Source organism: Uranotaenia lowii, chromosome 1 (assembly GCF_029784155.1).
Source record: "Uranotaenia lowii strain MFRU-FL chromosome 1, ASM2978415v1, whole genome shotgun sequence".
NCBI classification, from domain to species: Eukaryota; Metazoa; Arthropoda; class Insecta; order Diptera; family Culicidae; genus Uranotaenia; species Uranotaenia lowii.
Genome location: NC_073691.1, coordinates 97,320,371 through 97,336,210, shown reverse-complemented (window position 1 = coordinate 97,336,210; position 15,840 = coordinate 97,320,371). Strand labels below are relative to the sequence as shown.

General features: G+C 37.3%; 1 protein-coding gene and 2 long non-coding RNA genes across 4 annotated transcripts in view; all 3 read right to left on the bottom strand.

The window, feature by feature from the left end:
* Nucleotides 1–3,530: 3,530 nt before the first annotated feature.
* LOC129739279 (uncharacterized) lies at nucleotides 3,531–4,401 on the bottom strand. Its single transcript, XR_008735797.1, has 4 exons — nucleotides 4,290–4,401; nucleotides 4,144–4,212; nucleotides 3,986–4,057; nucleotides 3,531–3,881 (listed from the first exon to the last, which is right to left on the bottom strand). It is a non-coding gene; the product is annotated as an uncharacterized LOC129739279 (long non-coding RNA).
* A 3,508-nt stretch (nucleotides 4,402–7,909) lies between these two features.
* Nucleotides 7,910–8,780, bottom strand: LOC129739411 (uncharacterized). Its single transcript, XR_008735853.1, has 4 exons — nucleotides 8,669–8,780; nucleotides 8,523–8,591; nucleotides 8,365–8,436; nucleotides 7,910–8,260 (listed from the first exon to the last, which is right to left on the bottom strand). It is a non-coding gene; the product is annotated as an uncharacterized LOC129739411 (long non-coding RNA).
* A 2,723-nt stretch (nucleotides 8,781–11,503) lies between these two features.
* Nucleotides 11,504–15,840, bottom strand: part of LOC129751505 (phosphatidylinositide phosphatase SAC2) — a 33,323-nt gene continuing 28,986 nt past the window's right edge. For both annotated transcript variants that reach the window (XM_055747045.1, XM_055747054.1), the window contains one exon: nucleotides 11,504–13,054. In XM_055747045.1, the coding sequence (XP_055603020.1) occupies nucleotides 12,947–13,054 (108 nt within the window). In that variant the 3' untranslated portion in view covers nucleotides 11,504–12,946. The remainder of the gene's footprint in view (nucleotides 13,055–15,840) is intronic.

Sequence of the window (15,840 nt, the reverse complement as noted above, 5' to 3'; positions counted from 1 at the left end):
ATTAGTTTAAATCGTATTAAGTTGATTGTCGTTCCAAAAATGTTTGATTCTAGTAACTTCTTATTAAGCTTTGATTTCTTAGCTTTGCTTCTGCCCAATGGATAATTTTTCTCATCATAATGCCTCGACGGAAATTGCTAATGCTGTGATTAACAGTGTTTTATGCGACGAAATGCTTAATATCTGCCACATAAACGTTCAAAGTCTTTGCGCTCGTCAATTCACTAAATTTATCGAACTCAAAAATGTATTCATCAAAAGCAAATTAGACATAATTTTTATGACTGAGACGTGGCTTAGTGAAATAGTGAGTGATGCAGTTATTACAATCGAAGGCTACAATTTAATTAGAAATGATCGCAACAGGCATGGTGGTGGTGTTTGCATTTACATAAAAAACAACATCAAATGTAGAATTCTAGTGAAATCAGACAACAGCGAAAATCACTGTACTGAGTTTATCCTTACAGAACTACTTATGAATGGAAACAAACTCTTATTCGGACTTTATTACAACCCTCCTGAAAACGATTGCTCTGAATTACTTTTAAATCATGCTCAACAATTTGCTTTGAATTGTAACAATTCTTTTTTTATCGGTGATTTTAAAAGTTTAAGGATTTTTTGAGCAGCTCTAATTTTAGCTGTTTTAATAACGAACCAACGTTTTTCCACAACACCGGAAGTTCGTTACTGGATCTGTTATTATCTGATTCAGTTGTTGTTATCCACCGATTTAGTCAAATATCTCTACCAGGAATATCTCATCATGATTTGATTTTTTCATCACTGAATTTCGTCAAAGTTGTTCAACCGGAAGGCTTTTGGTTTCGTGACTACAAGAACTTTGACACAAATGCACTTTTAGTTTTTCTCACTGAAGTAGATTGGACCCGTTTTCAAAGTATTGAAGAATCTGATATCCTTGTTGGTATTTTCAATTCATTACTGTTAGAAATTCACGAGACCTTTTTCCCCCTAAAATATAGAAGCTATCGCAAGAATGAATGGTTTAACCATGAAATAAATCATGCAATAATCAACAGGAACTTGGCCTACAATTCATGGAAGCGTTCGAAATCTGTCGTAGATAAAAATCATTATAAAACCCTGAGAAATAAAGTTAATTCGTTGATCGCTAAAGCAAAAACTGAGCGTGACAAAAAACGTATCAATCTTGATTTACCTGCTAAATTATTTTGGAATAATTTGAAAAAGTTCGGGCTGAGCAAATCAGAAGGTAATTTGGCTGTTTCTAATTTTTCTGCTGAAGAAATAAATAATTATTTTACTTCGAACTTTACTAGTTGCTCAGTTGAACAGCTTCATTGTCCTCATAGATTGCATGGATTTAATTTTAAATATTTTGAAGAATATGAAATTATTAATGCTCTCAGTTCGATAAAATCTAATGCTGTGGGAGTTGATGAAGTTCCAATTAAATTACTAAAAATTATTCTACCATACATTTTACCCACACTCAGACATATTTTCAACACTATAATCAAAACATCAAAATATCCTTATCAATGGAAGAAAACCAAAGTTATTCCAATCCCAAAAAAAAAACAAAATCTCTTGAATTGTCAAACTTGAGACCTATTAGTATACTGAGTGCAACTTCAAAAGTATTTGAAAAGTTACTTAAGAACCAAATTACAGAATATTTAAACCAAAACAATATATTACACGAATTCCAATCTGGTTTTCGTTCTTCACATAGCACTGAAACTGCTCTTATGAAGGTGCATAACGATATTGCATATACGTTGGATAAAAAGGGAATCGTAATACTTTTAATGATTGATTTTGCAAAAGCTTTTGATCGCGTTTCCCATTCTAAACTTATTAATAAGCTGATTTCTAAATATAACTTTTCTAGATCAGCTGTTGAAATGGTACAGTCTTATATGCAAGGTCGGTCACAATCGGTTTTTTTCAATGGATGCTTTTCTAATTTCGCTTCCATTGAATCAGGGGTTCCTCAAGGATCAATTTTAGGACCTTTATTTTTCTCGCTTTTTATTAACGATTTACCTTCTGTTTTGGAACACTGCTCTGTTCATCTTTTCGCAGATGATGTCCAAATATATCATTGTGCAAAAAGAACTTCTGATTTAAATGTTTTTTATGCTCAAATTAATCAAGATCTAGCTAAACTGATTGAATGGTCCAATGAAAACCTCTTACCAATCAATCCTGCAAAAACTAAAGCCTTATATTTCGGAAGACCTCTTTGGTTTACCCTCCACTTATACTAAATGATTCTAGTGTTCAGTTTGTTGATTACGCTGAAAACCTTGGTGTTATTTTTGACAAAGATCTTTCCTGGAACAGACATGTTAACGCTCAATGCTGTAAAATTTATGGTGCGATGAAAAGATTAAACCTAACAACAAGTCATTTAGATGTAGCCACAAAACTGAAACTTTTCAAGACCTATGTCTATCCCCTGTTTATCTACAATGATTTTATTTATTCTAATGCTCTAGAAAGATCTGTAAATAGATTGCGCATAGCCCTTAACTCCTGCGTACGCTATGTCTTCAACTTATCACGTTTCTCTCGAGTTTCTCACCTTCAAGAGCTGCTCATTGGCTGTTCATTCGATAACTTTTACAAGTATAGATCCTGCATGATAATGCACCGAATTATCAACTCTGGAAAGCCACAGTATTTGAAAAGTTTGTTCGTACCTCTTCGAAATTCGCGCACTGGAAATATTATAATCCCGCCACATAGTTCTTCCTATTACAGTAGATCTTTTTTCGTCCGAGGTATTGTGAATTGGAATAATCTTCCCACCTCTTTAAAACTAATTCAAAAGAAATCAGAGTTTAAAAGGAGTTTGCTAGAAAATAATATTGAGTAAGAACGACATCAATTAAGTTAAGAATTTGGAAAATGGAACGAATAGTCATTAAGTTAATAAATAGAAACAACACACATCCACCATATTGTAACAACTTATAAGGTTTAAATCTTACGTTACATGAATAAAGAATGAAATAATAATAATAATAATTGATTTCACTTATGCAAACTAATATCAGGGGTCGGCCAAAAGGGTCGTCCGTACTAACTATTCACTGTTGATGCGATACTGTTGTTATTTTACATAGGGTTCAGATGAAAAATGGTACACGAGAGTTTTCAAAGACAAGCAATGGATTTTGTAACTCGCGGTTGCTCAGCGGGTGGGTGGTTTGTTTTTATTTTGGATTAGTGGGTGGGGTGGATAGAACTCAGGGTCGTTATAGGATTTTTCAACACGGGCTATTCCCTCTTGAGTCGAACTCAAACAGTGATGTCCAAATGGGGGAATCGAGCTAAATGTTAAGGCACGGGTGGTACCTCGCATGCTACCAACCGTTGTCAGATGTATGTTTACTAATTTAATTGAAGACCAAAATGCGAGAACTCTTCAGAGGGTTGTTTTTAGAGAACTACGGAATACGGTAGAAAGATCGAAATATGGGTGTAAATCATTCTTTGTAAAAAACTAATACAGGGGGGCTTGGTTTTACAAACTTTTAGTGGTACATTTATTGGCTGCACAGAGCCTAAACTTGACGTCACAATTCGGTCCATACTTGCGGTTTTATGGTTAGGTTTGAGTTGTAAACATTCTGGTTCGGGAAACTGGATCCTCCGACTGGCAGCTACACCAGAAGATTCACACCCAATTCGGCGTCCCGAATGGTGCTAGAATCAACTCGATGGTGATGATGTGAGATGGCGGACCTTTTAGGGGTTATGTCCACCAGCGGCATTCAGTTTTCTGTCCTCGGAAAGCGGATTCGGTTTCGTCTTAAACCGCGACCCGTCGAGGATGCTCCTGAGATTGAGGTTATAAACGAAAAGAAAAAGGTCCTCTGGACCTGACCAGATACATTAGTCGACATGTTACGTCACATCTTGCACCGCATGGTTTTTACAATGTTTCACGATAGTACAACAATAATACATGTTTACATAATTTTACCTTTTTCTTCAGGATATAATGTTAACTTGTTTGTTTTTCCTCGTTGTACTGTTTAACGTGTTTTGAATCTGTCTAGCATAGAAACAACTGTTTTAATACTTTTTGACACCTCGTGTCACCGAACTAACACTTGATTTTATACATTACACAAATGTTACCTTTTACTGTATATTCGGTTTTAATTTGTTTCTCGTTTTGTGATTGTAATCTTTGAGTCGAGTTTTTAGCTGTTTAATATAAAAATATAACATATTTTAACTTTGTTTTTAACTGACCGCATGTTGTGTTTAGCTTGTTAACTAACCGTACTTTTCCTTAGTAACTTTCACACGTACTAACGACTTTCAGCTTGTGATCGTTTTATAAAAGTTTTAATGTATTTGCCCGTTTTTAATTAGCCTGTAATTTAGTTAAAAACTTTAGAAATTTTTACACCTATAAACCGTCACTAAAAATAACCTTTACGTTAACGTACAACACGGCGCGCACAACTTTACTCTGAGGAGCTCGAGGACAGAAAGACCTTGCATTCCGTTGGTCGATTTTGCGCAAGCTATGAAAATCCGACCGACACACAAAAATTTACAACTACATAGATTCAAGCTTAGATACGCGTGTGTCGTTGTTTGGGTGATAGCACTTCCCCGTGTTAACAGTAGAGTTTCCTCCGCCCATGGAAATTCTCTTGTGAGAGAGGTGGCTGCGTGCTGTTGTAGGGAAAGCGGTAAAATGGGAGGAATCCCTGAGAGCCCTTGAGTGTCGATTGCTTTGACGTTTCGTGGTCAGGGTTGAAGTCGAAATTGGTTGATGTGTCGAGGACACATTTTTGGGGTGTAACGAACGGTTACATTACCCCATCGTCCCTTCTGAAAATGAATGGACTTCATTCATTTTTCAATCAGAGAGATGAATGTAACACGATTCTCTGATTAATTTTTTATTTTGAACTATCAAAATTAAAATTAGACTTTTGGGTCTATGATTTACACGAACTGCCTATTTCGCAATCATCTGGTGATCGGAACAGCATCGTGTCACTCAGTGTAACTCACTGCAGTATTTTATGTTGATGGTCACTCACTTTGAGATGACAACATCGAAATGTAAACAAAGTTTATAGATAAATCGGATCCATTTAAATTTTTCATTCTTCATAATCACCGGTGCTTCAAGTTGGTGTATTTTCAGGGTAAGTTTTCAACCTATTTCTCACAAAATTAATCCTCTAGAGCTCAGTTTGCAGATTCTAGTAGCCCTTTAATGTTTTCATAACTTTTGTCTGTTTCAGCTAGAACTGCGGTGAGGAAGAATTCGGAAGGTTAAAACCGATTCCCCAGGAAATCACCAGGTAAGTTTTATGATTGTGCTAGCAACTGCTACAACACATCCGAAAGATCGGATTATAAGAAGGTAATCTCGACTGTATTTCTTTCCAGTCTTCACACCTCATAGACCCTCGGTCGAGATGGAAGGGAATCAACAGTGAATTAAGGGTAAGTTTTATGTATCGTCCAATCTTCTGGACAGATACTAATCAAGGTTTTGTGTTTGTTTTCTTTTTCTCTCTTTTCAGGTTTCGAGTCAGCCCCGGAACGGACACGATGATACACATCAGCGAAGTTAGACTGGTTCAATCTCGTAAACCTATGAAAAATATTTGACAAAATTGGTGGTTTTCGTTTGCTCCTAATTGTTTTCGTTTTTTCTTTTTAGATGCTGCTAATAAACAGAAAAAAAATATGTGATTTTGTTTTTCAAACATACTCCGAAAATCCTACTACACTTACGGTAGCTCTCAACAGTTCTAGTTTTGGTTTTTCCAATTAGAAGGTTGCTATAGGCGTGACAGCTTTGAATCGCGATAGGAAAAGTGAAGAATATGAATTATTTCAACACTTGATACTAAGTCGAACACAGTGGGAAAATTGTCCACTATTGTGTTACAAAAGTTCGCATTGAATTTTGAACTTACGCGGATGGATGATTAGCTTTCATCTAAACAAGATAATTTAATTAATGATTGTTTTCCAAATGGTGTTCTATTTGGTACCGTTAAATGGATCAATCAAACTGGAAGCTATGGGCAGACGTATTCAGGGATTATTGCTTTTCCAAGCAGAGTTAGGCGAATTATATTCGTGGCACATGGCCAGATTTGTCGGAATCTATGTAGAGCTGACCCTGAAGCGTACAGTCGTACAAGGTACCTTCAGACCAGGGTAAAAAGTCAAAATGTGGGTTTCTCTAAGCAATCGATTCTGTTCTACTCTGTACGGTGCGCTACTCTTGGGCTTTCTGACCACATTTCCGATTTCAGGGTTTAATTTTTTCTTAGCGTCTCGCGATTTTTGACGGAGCTGGTCGGTGAAGTTTCTAATTTTCAGATACGATACTGAACGAATTTCGTGAACGCGGAATGTCGTTAGCTGATTCAAACCGTTGCCTAAAAATAAAACATAATTGTTGATAGGCACTTTCAACTTTGGAACGGTTCTTGCTATTGGAGAAAATCGCGTATTTCCGGTATCCATATAAAAGAAGCGTTGTGAAATCGATGAAAATATGCAAAGAATTAAAAAAATTCCGTATTTATCCTCGGAGCAATGACTTCTAGTAAGCGCGCGCGTTTTACTTGTTGTTGGTTGAAAGACGGATGTATTTTTAAATTCGCGGGACAGCCGTAGCCAGGAAAAGCGTTCATCATTCTCGGAACCGAATTTCAACAAAGCGTTAGCGTAGCTACGGATTAGGTTAGATAACCAGCCAGATTGTTCCCGATTTGTTGTCTTTTCGGAATTCACGATGCATATTCTTTCACGGTCGAAACGTTTCGAAATTCTATCGAAACTAATTTTGTTCGGATGATAGCAATAGGAAACAATTCTTTCACGCGAATGCTGGTATCGATCAATTCTGTTTTCACAACGTTGCAATTGAGATGAACTAGTATTAGAATCCGGTTCTGAAACGAAATATACCGAATAACCGTTTTTTGTTACCCGACGGAACTGCTCCTGATCTTCCGAAACCGACGTGAGTTTTCGCGATGAATTTTGGATCGATTTCGAAAAGATTTTGCTAAAACGCGACGAGATTTTTGAGCTGCCGTTTTCGAGATAAAGCGTATCATGATGGGGATTCAATTTTTGAATCTGAAGTAACTTCCATAATCGGGGAAAGAAAGCGGACTGCAATCTGCGTACGTCACACAAATGTTCCCCTTGCTCAGCTATTTTCAGAGCTCTCGAGCATCTGCCTAAATAGTGAGCCAAACTCGCTGGAGTTTTCATTTTTCTTTGGTTGATCTAAAATCTTCGGGCTATGAATCTGACTTTTTTTTGTGAGAGCTTCGGGAACAGAATCATAAACAATTTCAAATGATTTCTGTCTTGAACTTCCAGGATCTTCAGTTCTAAAATGAAAAAAATGATGATTATTAATCAGTTAAAGTAAATCGTTTGGAGAACGATATAGTTTTCAAACAGATACTGTTTTTGCCCCTCCTCGGAGAGGAAAATTTCGAGGAAACGTAACCGTGGTGAAGTTTTATTTTTATGCGGGCGCCAATTGTAACTCGCGGTTGCTCAGCGGGTGGGTGGTTTGTTTTTATTTTGGATTAGTGGGTGGGGTGGATAGAACTCAGGGTCGTTATAGGATTTTTCAACACGGGCTATTCCCTCTTGAGTCGAACTCAAACAGTGATGTCCAAATGGGGGAATCGAGCTAAATGTTAAGGCACGGGTGGTACCTCGCATGCTACCAACCGTTGTCAGATGTATGTTTACTAATTTAATTGAAGACCAAAATGCGAGAACTCTTCAGAGGGTTGTTTTTAGAGAACTACGGAATACGGTAGAAAGATCGAAATATGGGTGTAAATCATTCTTTGTAAAAAACTAATACAGGGGGGCTTGGTTTTACAAACTTTTAGTGGTACATTTATTGGCTGCACAGAGCCTAAACTTGACGTCACAATTCGGTCCATACTTGCGGTTTTATGGTTAGGTTTGAGTTGTAAACATTCTGGTTCGGGAAACTGGATCCTCCGACTGGCAGCTACACCAGAAGATTCACACCCAATTCGGCGTCCCGAATGGTGCTAGAATCAACTCGATGGTGATGATGTGAGATGGCGGACCTTTTAGGGGTTATGTCCACCAGCGGCATTCAGTTTTCTGTCCTCGGAAAGCGGATTCGGTTTCGTCTTAAACCGCGACCCGTCGAGGATGCTCCTGAGATTGAGGTTATAAACGAAAAGAAAAAGGTCCTCTGGACCTGACCAGATACATTAGTCGACATGTTACGTCACATCTTGCACCGCATGGTTTTTACAATGTTTCACGATAGTACAACAATAATACATGTTTACATAATTTTACCTTTTTCTTCAGGATATAATGTTAACTTGTTTGTTTTTCCTCGTTGTACTGTTTAACGTGTTTTGAATCTGTCTAGCATAGAAACAACTGTTTTAATACTTTTTGACACCTCGTGTCACCGAACTAACACTTGATTTTATACATTACACAAATGTTACCTTTTACTGTATATTCGGTTTTAATTTGTTTCTCGTTTTGTGATTGTAATCTTTGAGTCGAGTTTTTAGCTGTTTAATATAAAAATATAACATATTTTAACTTTGTTTTTAACTGACCGCATGTTGTGTTTAGCTTGTTAACTAACCGTACTTTTCCTTAGTAACTTTCACACGTACTAACGACTTTCAGCTTGTGATCGTTTTATAAAAGTTTTAATGTATTTGCCCGTTTTTAATTAGCCTGTAATTTAGTTAAAAACTTTAGAAATTTTTACACCTATAAACCGTCACTAAAAATAACCTTTACGTTAACGTACAACACGGCGCGCACAACTTTACTCTGAGGAGCTCGAGGACAGAAAGACCTTGCATTCCGTTGGTCGATTTTGCGCAAGCTATGAAAATCCGACCGACACACAAAAATTTACAACTACATAGATTCAAGCTTAGATACGCGTGTGTCGTTGTTTGGGTGATAGCACTTCCCCGTGTTAACAGTAGAGTTTCCTCCGCCCATGGAAATTCTCTTGTGAGAGAGGTGGCTGCGTGCTGTTGTAGGGAAAGCGGTAAAATGGGAGGAATCCCTGAGAGCCCTTGAGTGTCGATTGCTTTGACGTTTCGTGGTCAGGGTTGAAGTCGAAATTGGTTGATGTGTCGAGGACACATTTTTGGGGTGTAACGAACGGTTACAATTTTAGCTATTGAATTCAGTGTAAGGGGCCGGCAAAGGGGGTCGTCCATATTATCTTTTCAATATTTTTGCAATATCGTCGTTATTATACATCGGATTGGGATGAAAATTTCATGCCATGACATGACATGACATTTCATGACATATTCCAAGTTGAAAGCGAAACGGAGTTCGTATGGGATCAGCTAGTAGAGGATAAAATTAAAGATTCGACCAAGCAACATATTTCGTCATTCCTATTGAAAAATATTCTTTTAGTTGATTTCAAAGTAGTCGATGATTCCTTTGAATTCAGCCACAGTATTTGAAAGACCCAAATACTAGTTTTTTAACTAGTTACTGAAGGCGGCCAGATTGAAAGACAATGTTCCAGTTGCAACCGATATATTTGACGTCTTATAAAGTTCTGATCTATAATGAATAGTGTTAAACCGTAGCCTCCTTATTTGTTCTTTAATCTCTAACATGCTCACAAGATTCCTACATTACTTGCTAGCATCCTCTGTGGGTTATCGACTGAAGAAAGTGTATCATTTCCCTCCCTTAGATTATTATTGTTGTTTTGGGCGTTGTCAGGTAAATTCTATTTTTCCTTGCCTAAGAGCTTGAACAGCCAACTATGACCTGGTCCGTTGTCTCCGTTCAACAGATTAGCTGAATTTTGATTGAAAATTTCAATACTTTCCGCTACATCTAACTTCAGTGAATTACTGATCAAAGATAGAAGTAAAGAAACATTTTCTTGATCGATCATATGACCTGTTTCACAGGTGTGCAATGCTACTGAAGATCTAGGATTCTGTGAGGGAAGAACTTTTTTCTTCGAATCTGATTTGGCAGTTGCCAACCATTCGAAGTATCTTTTTACCTACAAATAATTCAGAGCTGTACCTAGCTTGGACAATTTAAGACCAAGTTCACTGGTGTAGGGAAAAAGTGGTAGAAATTTTGACATTTTGAAAATTTTACCATGAACAAATGTTTTCAAGATCTTTGAGCGTTGTATTTTTTTTACCACTGTTTCTATTTCAGCCATATGTGATACAAATATTGCTATTTTTGCATCACAGCATGCGAAAATACAACGCGTGTTGTAGAAAAACTTGAAGGCCACAGATCTTGAAAATGTTTTTGCATGGCAAAATTTTCAAAATGTGCAAAAAGTGACAAAATTTCTACCACTTTTTCCCAACACCAGTGAACTTGCTCTAAGGGAGGGAAATGATAGACTTTCAGTCGATAACCCACTGAGGATGCTAGCTAGTGAAATACTAGTATTTGGGTCTTTCAAATATTGTGGCTGAATTCAAAGGAATCATCGACTACTTTGAAATCATATATAGTTTCATTCAGCTAAGAGGTTCTTCAAACCCTTGAATATAAGTCTTTCAGTTGAGTTTTGCATTGAGATGGCAGATTTCGAATAAAATATTTTCAAATTTATACTGCCGTTCCAAGCAAAACTGTCCCATGTGACTCTTTAGTCATTTTCACTTTTTAGCTGTAAATAGTCTTTTTAAGTGTTAACTTTCGAATGTAAACACAAACAAGCAATGTCAAACTAGAGAAAATTCTATGAAAAATGAAAACCTAATCGAAAAATTCGCTTAAGATGAGTTTAAACTGTTGAATATAATGTTATTTACCGAAAAGAATACTCAAATGGGATGTGGAGGAGGAGCGAGGAGCCTTGAGTGAGTTACTTAGAGAAATTTTCACCAACACTTTTCGGTAGGCTCTTCTTACAAGATTGATACTTCACTATACACATTATTATAAACAAAGAGGAACGTATTTCTCGAATGACGATTCAACTTGATTTTGGGTAAAATAGAAACTTACGAGCTTTTTAAAAACTAGACTAGCATCGGTAAGCGTTCTGATTCATCGCAAAAGTGTCACACGAAGCATTTTTGGTTCTTATTTTCCGTTTGTTGTAGGAAATGTTTTTTTTTTTTTTTTTTGAAGAAAACATTTCAAACATACTAATTTAAACTGTTCACTACGAAAAAAACTGTAGGTGAATTTTTAGTTTGAGAGAAAAACAGGAGATATAGCTGCGTTTCAATCGCGTTTTTCTCGTTTGCACGATTTTTCACATGGGACAATTTTGTTTGGAACGGCAGTATAAATCCCCAAAAATTTATCCACATTCTGATACTGACTGTGGAACGCTTTCCAAGGAGCTTTTTGTATAACTACCATTGAACGTTTTTAAAGTAACAGGAATGGAAAATCCAAGGATTTCGGTATGTTTCGATATTGAAAGAAGACGATTTACTATACCAACTTTATAATGCTTTTAAGATATACGATAAATCAGGGAATATTTTGAAATTACTACTTTTGAAAGTCAAAAACTTAAAGTTATCTTTAATACAATTGGAGGCCGTTTTTTTTATTTACTATCTTTATGTAAAACAAAAGTAAACAGAAGAGTATTCATTGAACGATGAAGCAACACATCTGCGCGAACTACGCTAATGAGTTCCGTACTAATTTTTGGCGCAAAAGCACAGGAATGATTAATTGTTCGTTAATAATTCAATCATCGATACATATTGCTACTTTGTGCTGTTTAGCGACGCATTTCGAGACTTGCTCTCTATTGAAGCATTCAAAAACCACCCAAAGATGGAATGGACAAGGGACGTACGCCTAGGTTTGTAACATTTTGCTTGGCCTATTTATAATTACTGTTACTGTTATTTTTTTGTATAATATAATGCGATAATTTAATTGACTTTGAGTGACAATTTCATCCATTGCAAAGTCAATATGCCAAGCCACTGATGAATTAATTTGTTAAATTTAATGAAGCCTACTAAATCTTTTTTTTAGGACAAAGGCATCGACTTGCTTTGGATAGATTATGTCCGATGATGTTGCAATATTCCTATTTCTGAATTCTCTATAAAGCTTGACGATCTAATATTTGAATTACATTACCTCAACCAATTACCTATGTTGAGAAGCAGAAAATTTGATTTTTTTATAACATTTAAAAATAAGCACGAGAATGTTTTCTCAACGCAAACCGGAAGAAAACTAAATCTCAATTGTTTGTTGTCGTTAAACCTTAGACTTAGTCCGAGGAAAACCAAAAATTTTGAAAGATGTGTTATCTGTAATAGAATTTAACTACGTGTTGGAAATCGATCTTTTCCTCAGAGCTACTCTGTAATTATTTTCATTTTAATATTTCCCTTTATTTGTTTTTCATTTAAAGTAATTATAAGTATGTAATATGTAAGTGTTTTCGGAGAAAATATAAAGAATGTTTGTTTAAGTTTGAGCTTAATGGAACGTTCGCATTTCTATCAGATGACAAAAAACTTAGAAATAAAATTAAGCAAATAAAAAAAGAAATATTCATGTTTATACTTGACGAATCACTAGTACAAAAAAATAAGACTTTGTCAAATAATATGCAGAGGGACGAATGACATGTATGTACGTCGGGATTTTCATCCCTTAGGATGATTCATCCCTTATATACAGTCGGGATCTAGAAATCTATTTGCAAAATAGTCAAATTTACAATCAAGAGAAATCATAGCATATCATTTAGTTTACCCATTAAAATTATCGATAGTATCACAATGAAAGCTCAACAAGTGTATATGTAATTTAACGCAATCGAAGTTTGTGCAATCCGCAGGGTGCGCTTTGGCGATCTTTTTTTATTAGGTGCCACAAACAGCTTAGGATCTTGCATAATTTTCGGCAAAGCTTACAGCGCAATTAACTTACTGCGGCACTTGGACTTATCCCACTTCTCTTCAAGCCGCCGAATCTCTGCCGTTGGGGTTTCTGAGCTACGAGCCTGCAGCACCGGAGTCTGGGAGAGAGAAAAAAACATTTTTAAAAATGATTTAATTTTGAAAGCGCGGTGAATTTTGATGAGCACTTGTTTGTTAATCAATTTCAATGTTGTCAATCATCATCGCTCTCATTTTTCTTTAAAAGCTTACTGAGCTGGTTCGAAAAGGAATATAGAGTTTAAACATCTTTTCGTAGTATTGAGGTCACAAAAGTTAAAAAAAAAACTATGGCACAATGGCCATGGCATATCCTGGAGCTCGAGAAACCTTTAATTTTCTTTTCTCTCAGTTTCAATCCTATCAGGCTCGAACGATTTGTAAAACTTAGTTCATTTAGAAATGGGTCACTTTCTTCTGCTCATAGCTAATTTCCTAGTTATCGGATAAACAAAATTTTGACACATGAAATTGTATAAAATAAAAAAAAAGCAAATATTAGAACGGTTTACTTATAAGGCTATTAGGTAACTCTCATAAAGAAGGGGGGGGGGGTTGTATTACCGAGAGTTCGTTATTTATTTTACCTAAATTTTGTAAAATTTTACAGAACACTTGGTATTTTTTTAATAACCGCCATCCATAGCTTTTTAACGACCATTCGGAAATTTATAACAAACAATCGATTGCTTTTACCGAATAAACTGATAAAGTTCTGAAATCGAAGCAATCAAGATTACAAACAACCGCTAGTTGTTAGTGAAAACTTTTCACCTTAGTTCAGTAATAAACCACACTTTTTAGAATAAATACCTTTCTTCAAACCATTCTGAGTCCTTCATTATTCAAGAGACTCCCCTGCTAATACTGTTTGCAGAATCCCGCAGTTCCAAGGTGGACTGGACTTTCAACACCGGAGTTTCCGGGTTAAAATGTACCTTGATTCAGTCGGCGCCCAAGGAAACCTGACTGAGAATGCACCTGCTATGGCTATTGAGAAGACCAAGTTTGAAGAGGCGGACCACAAAACAAAGGCGTTAATTGTCGTTTTCCTGGCCAATGAATTCCTGGAAGTGATCCGGGAGTAATCTACGACAAAGGAGATGTGGTCGGCACTGGAGGCGTTCGCGCCTGGAGTTTGAGACAGCCGGCACCAGAGTCGAAGAAGCTGATCAAGTCATTTTGTTGTTCCAAACGTTGCCAGATTCATTTGATCCCCTGGTAACGGCGCTGGAAAACATTCCGGAAAAGCAACGCCTACTGGCCTTTCATTGTCAAGCAACGTCTACTGGCCGAAGATATGAAGCGGATGGAACGAAGCTAATGTTACGGGAACTGGAACTAGCTCCTTTTTTGAGTGAGAAGACCAGAAATCCTTTCAAGTTCCAGATCAAGTGCGGAAAGCGAGGTCACCTCAAAAAGGATTGCCGTCAGAAGTTTGCAGGGAAAGCTATTTCAGCCCGCCAGAAAAATGCAGTGAGTTTTGTGGCCAATCGAGGAGGTTTCAAGCGAGATGGTGGCAAGTTAATCTTCAAACTCGATTCGGGTTCAAGCGAGCATTTAGTAAACACGAAGAATGCTTTCTCGAAGATCCGAAACTTGATTCAACCAATCATTAATATGAAGGAGGTCCTCTACGTTCCAGAACTACGCGACAACTTAATATCGGTGAAGAGCGGCAGGCATTGGAGTCATTTTTTCCGGAAAGGTGGCCTATCTCAAGAAGAGGGACATATCATCAGCACGGCTTATCTCAAAGGCGGTCTATATGAATTAGAAATCAGAGTCGGAGTAAGAACTGCAAAGCTGAAGCTGATCTATTGTGGCATCAACGTTTCGGCCACTTGGGTCAACAAGGAATTCAGGTAATGATGAAGAATGACCTCGTTACTGGTGCTGGGTGCAAGGCCATTGCGTGGGTCCAGAGTCAGCAGCTAGACGCCAGAAGCCGCGAAGACGTCATGGTTGGTTACGCGTCGAATGGTTTCCGGTTGTGGGACCGAAGTTCAAGAAAATCGTAATTTCTCATGACGTGAAGTTCGACGAAAACAACTTTTCGTTTGTGAAGTCTCCCGAAGGTGAGAAAGTCAAGCTGCTGATAGTGATATTTCTTCAAGATCAGGAGGGGGAAGTTGAAAATCCCGGTCCCTGATGAAGAGGAAGAGTCAGATGAACCTGATTTCCTCGAGCTGACCGACGAAAATGGATTGCCCGACTGAATTGGCGATACCGGAGCGCTCTTTTTGCAATTAGATCAGCTCGAAGCCTTAGGCCAACCGTTGCTGAGGTGCAGCGAAAGGGAGCGCAAGCTCCCCGGTAACTTTTTTGACTTCTTTACTGGGCTTTGCGCAAATTCTGTCCGCTCGCACTTTACAGACGTTCCGGAAACCTACTCCGGAAAGACTACGTGCTGTGGAAGAAGAACTACTACTTGAGTCAGTTCAGAGGCGGTTCCTGCATACACGCTTCCCAATTTACCATGGAATTAACCTCAGCGACTTCGCTCCTACCATGACCGATGTGGAATCTTGAATATCGAACCAATCGGCTCACGTGCTGCTTTGTCGTTTGTTTATATTCGACGTCATATCTGGGAATATAGAACGTGCCAGTCTCATCGAAATGATACCATATCATGTCCCATCTCGTTCCCTAAGAAATTTCGAGCCACTAAGATTAAACAATTATGGAAGGAATGAATTTTATAACCCATTTGACATCTCTTGTAGATTGTTCAACCAAGTGTATGTGTATTTTGATTTTAATATAAGTAAGGATAGTTTTAAGCGTAGTTTAAGTAACCAGTCTGTATGATGTTGAGTTATCGAAGACCGTGAACAACAACCCAGCAAACATTTTTGTAGGT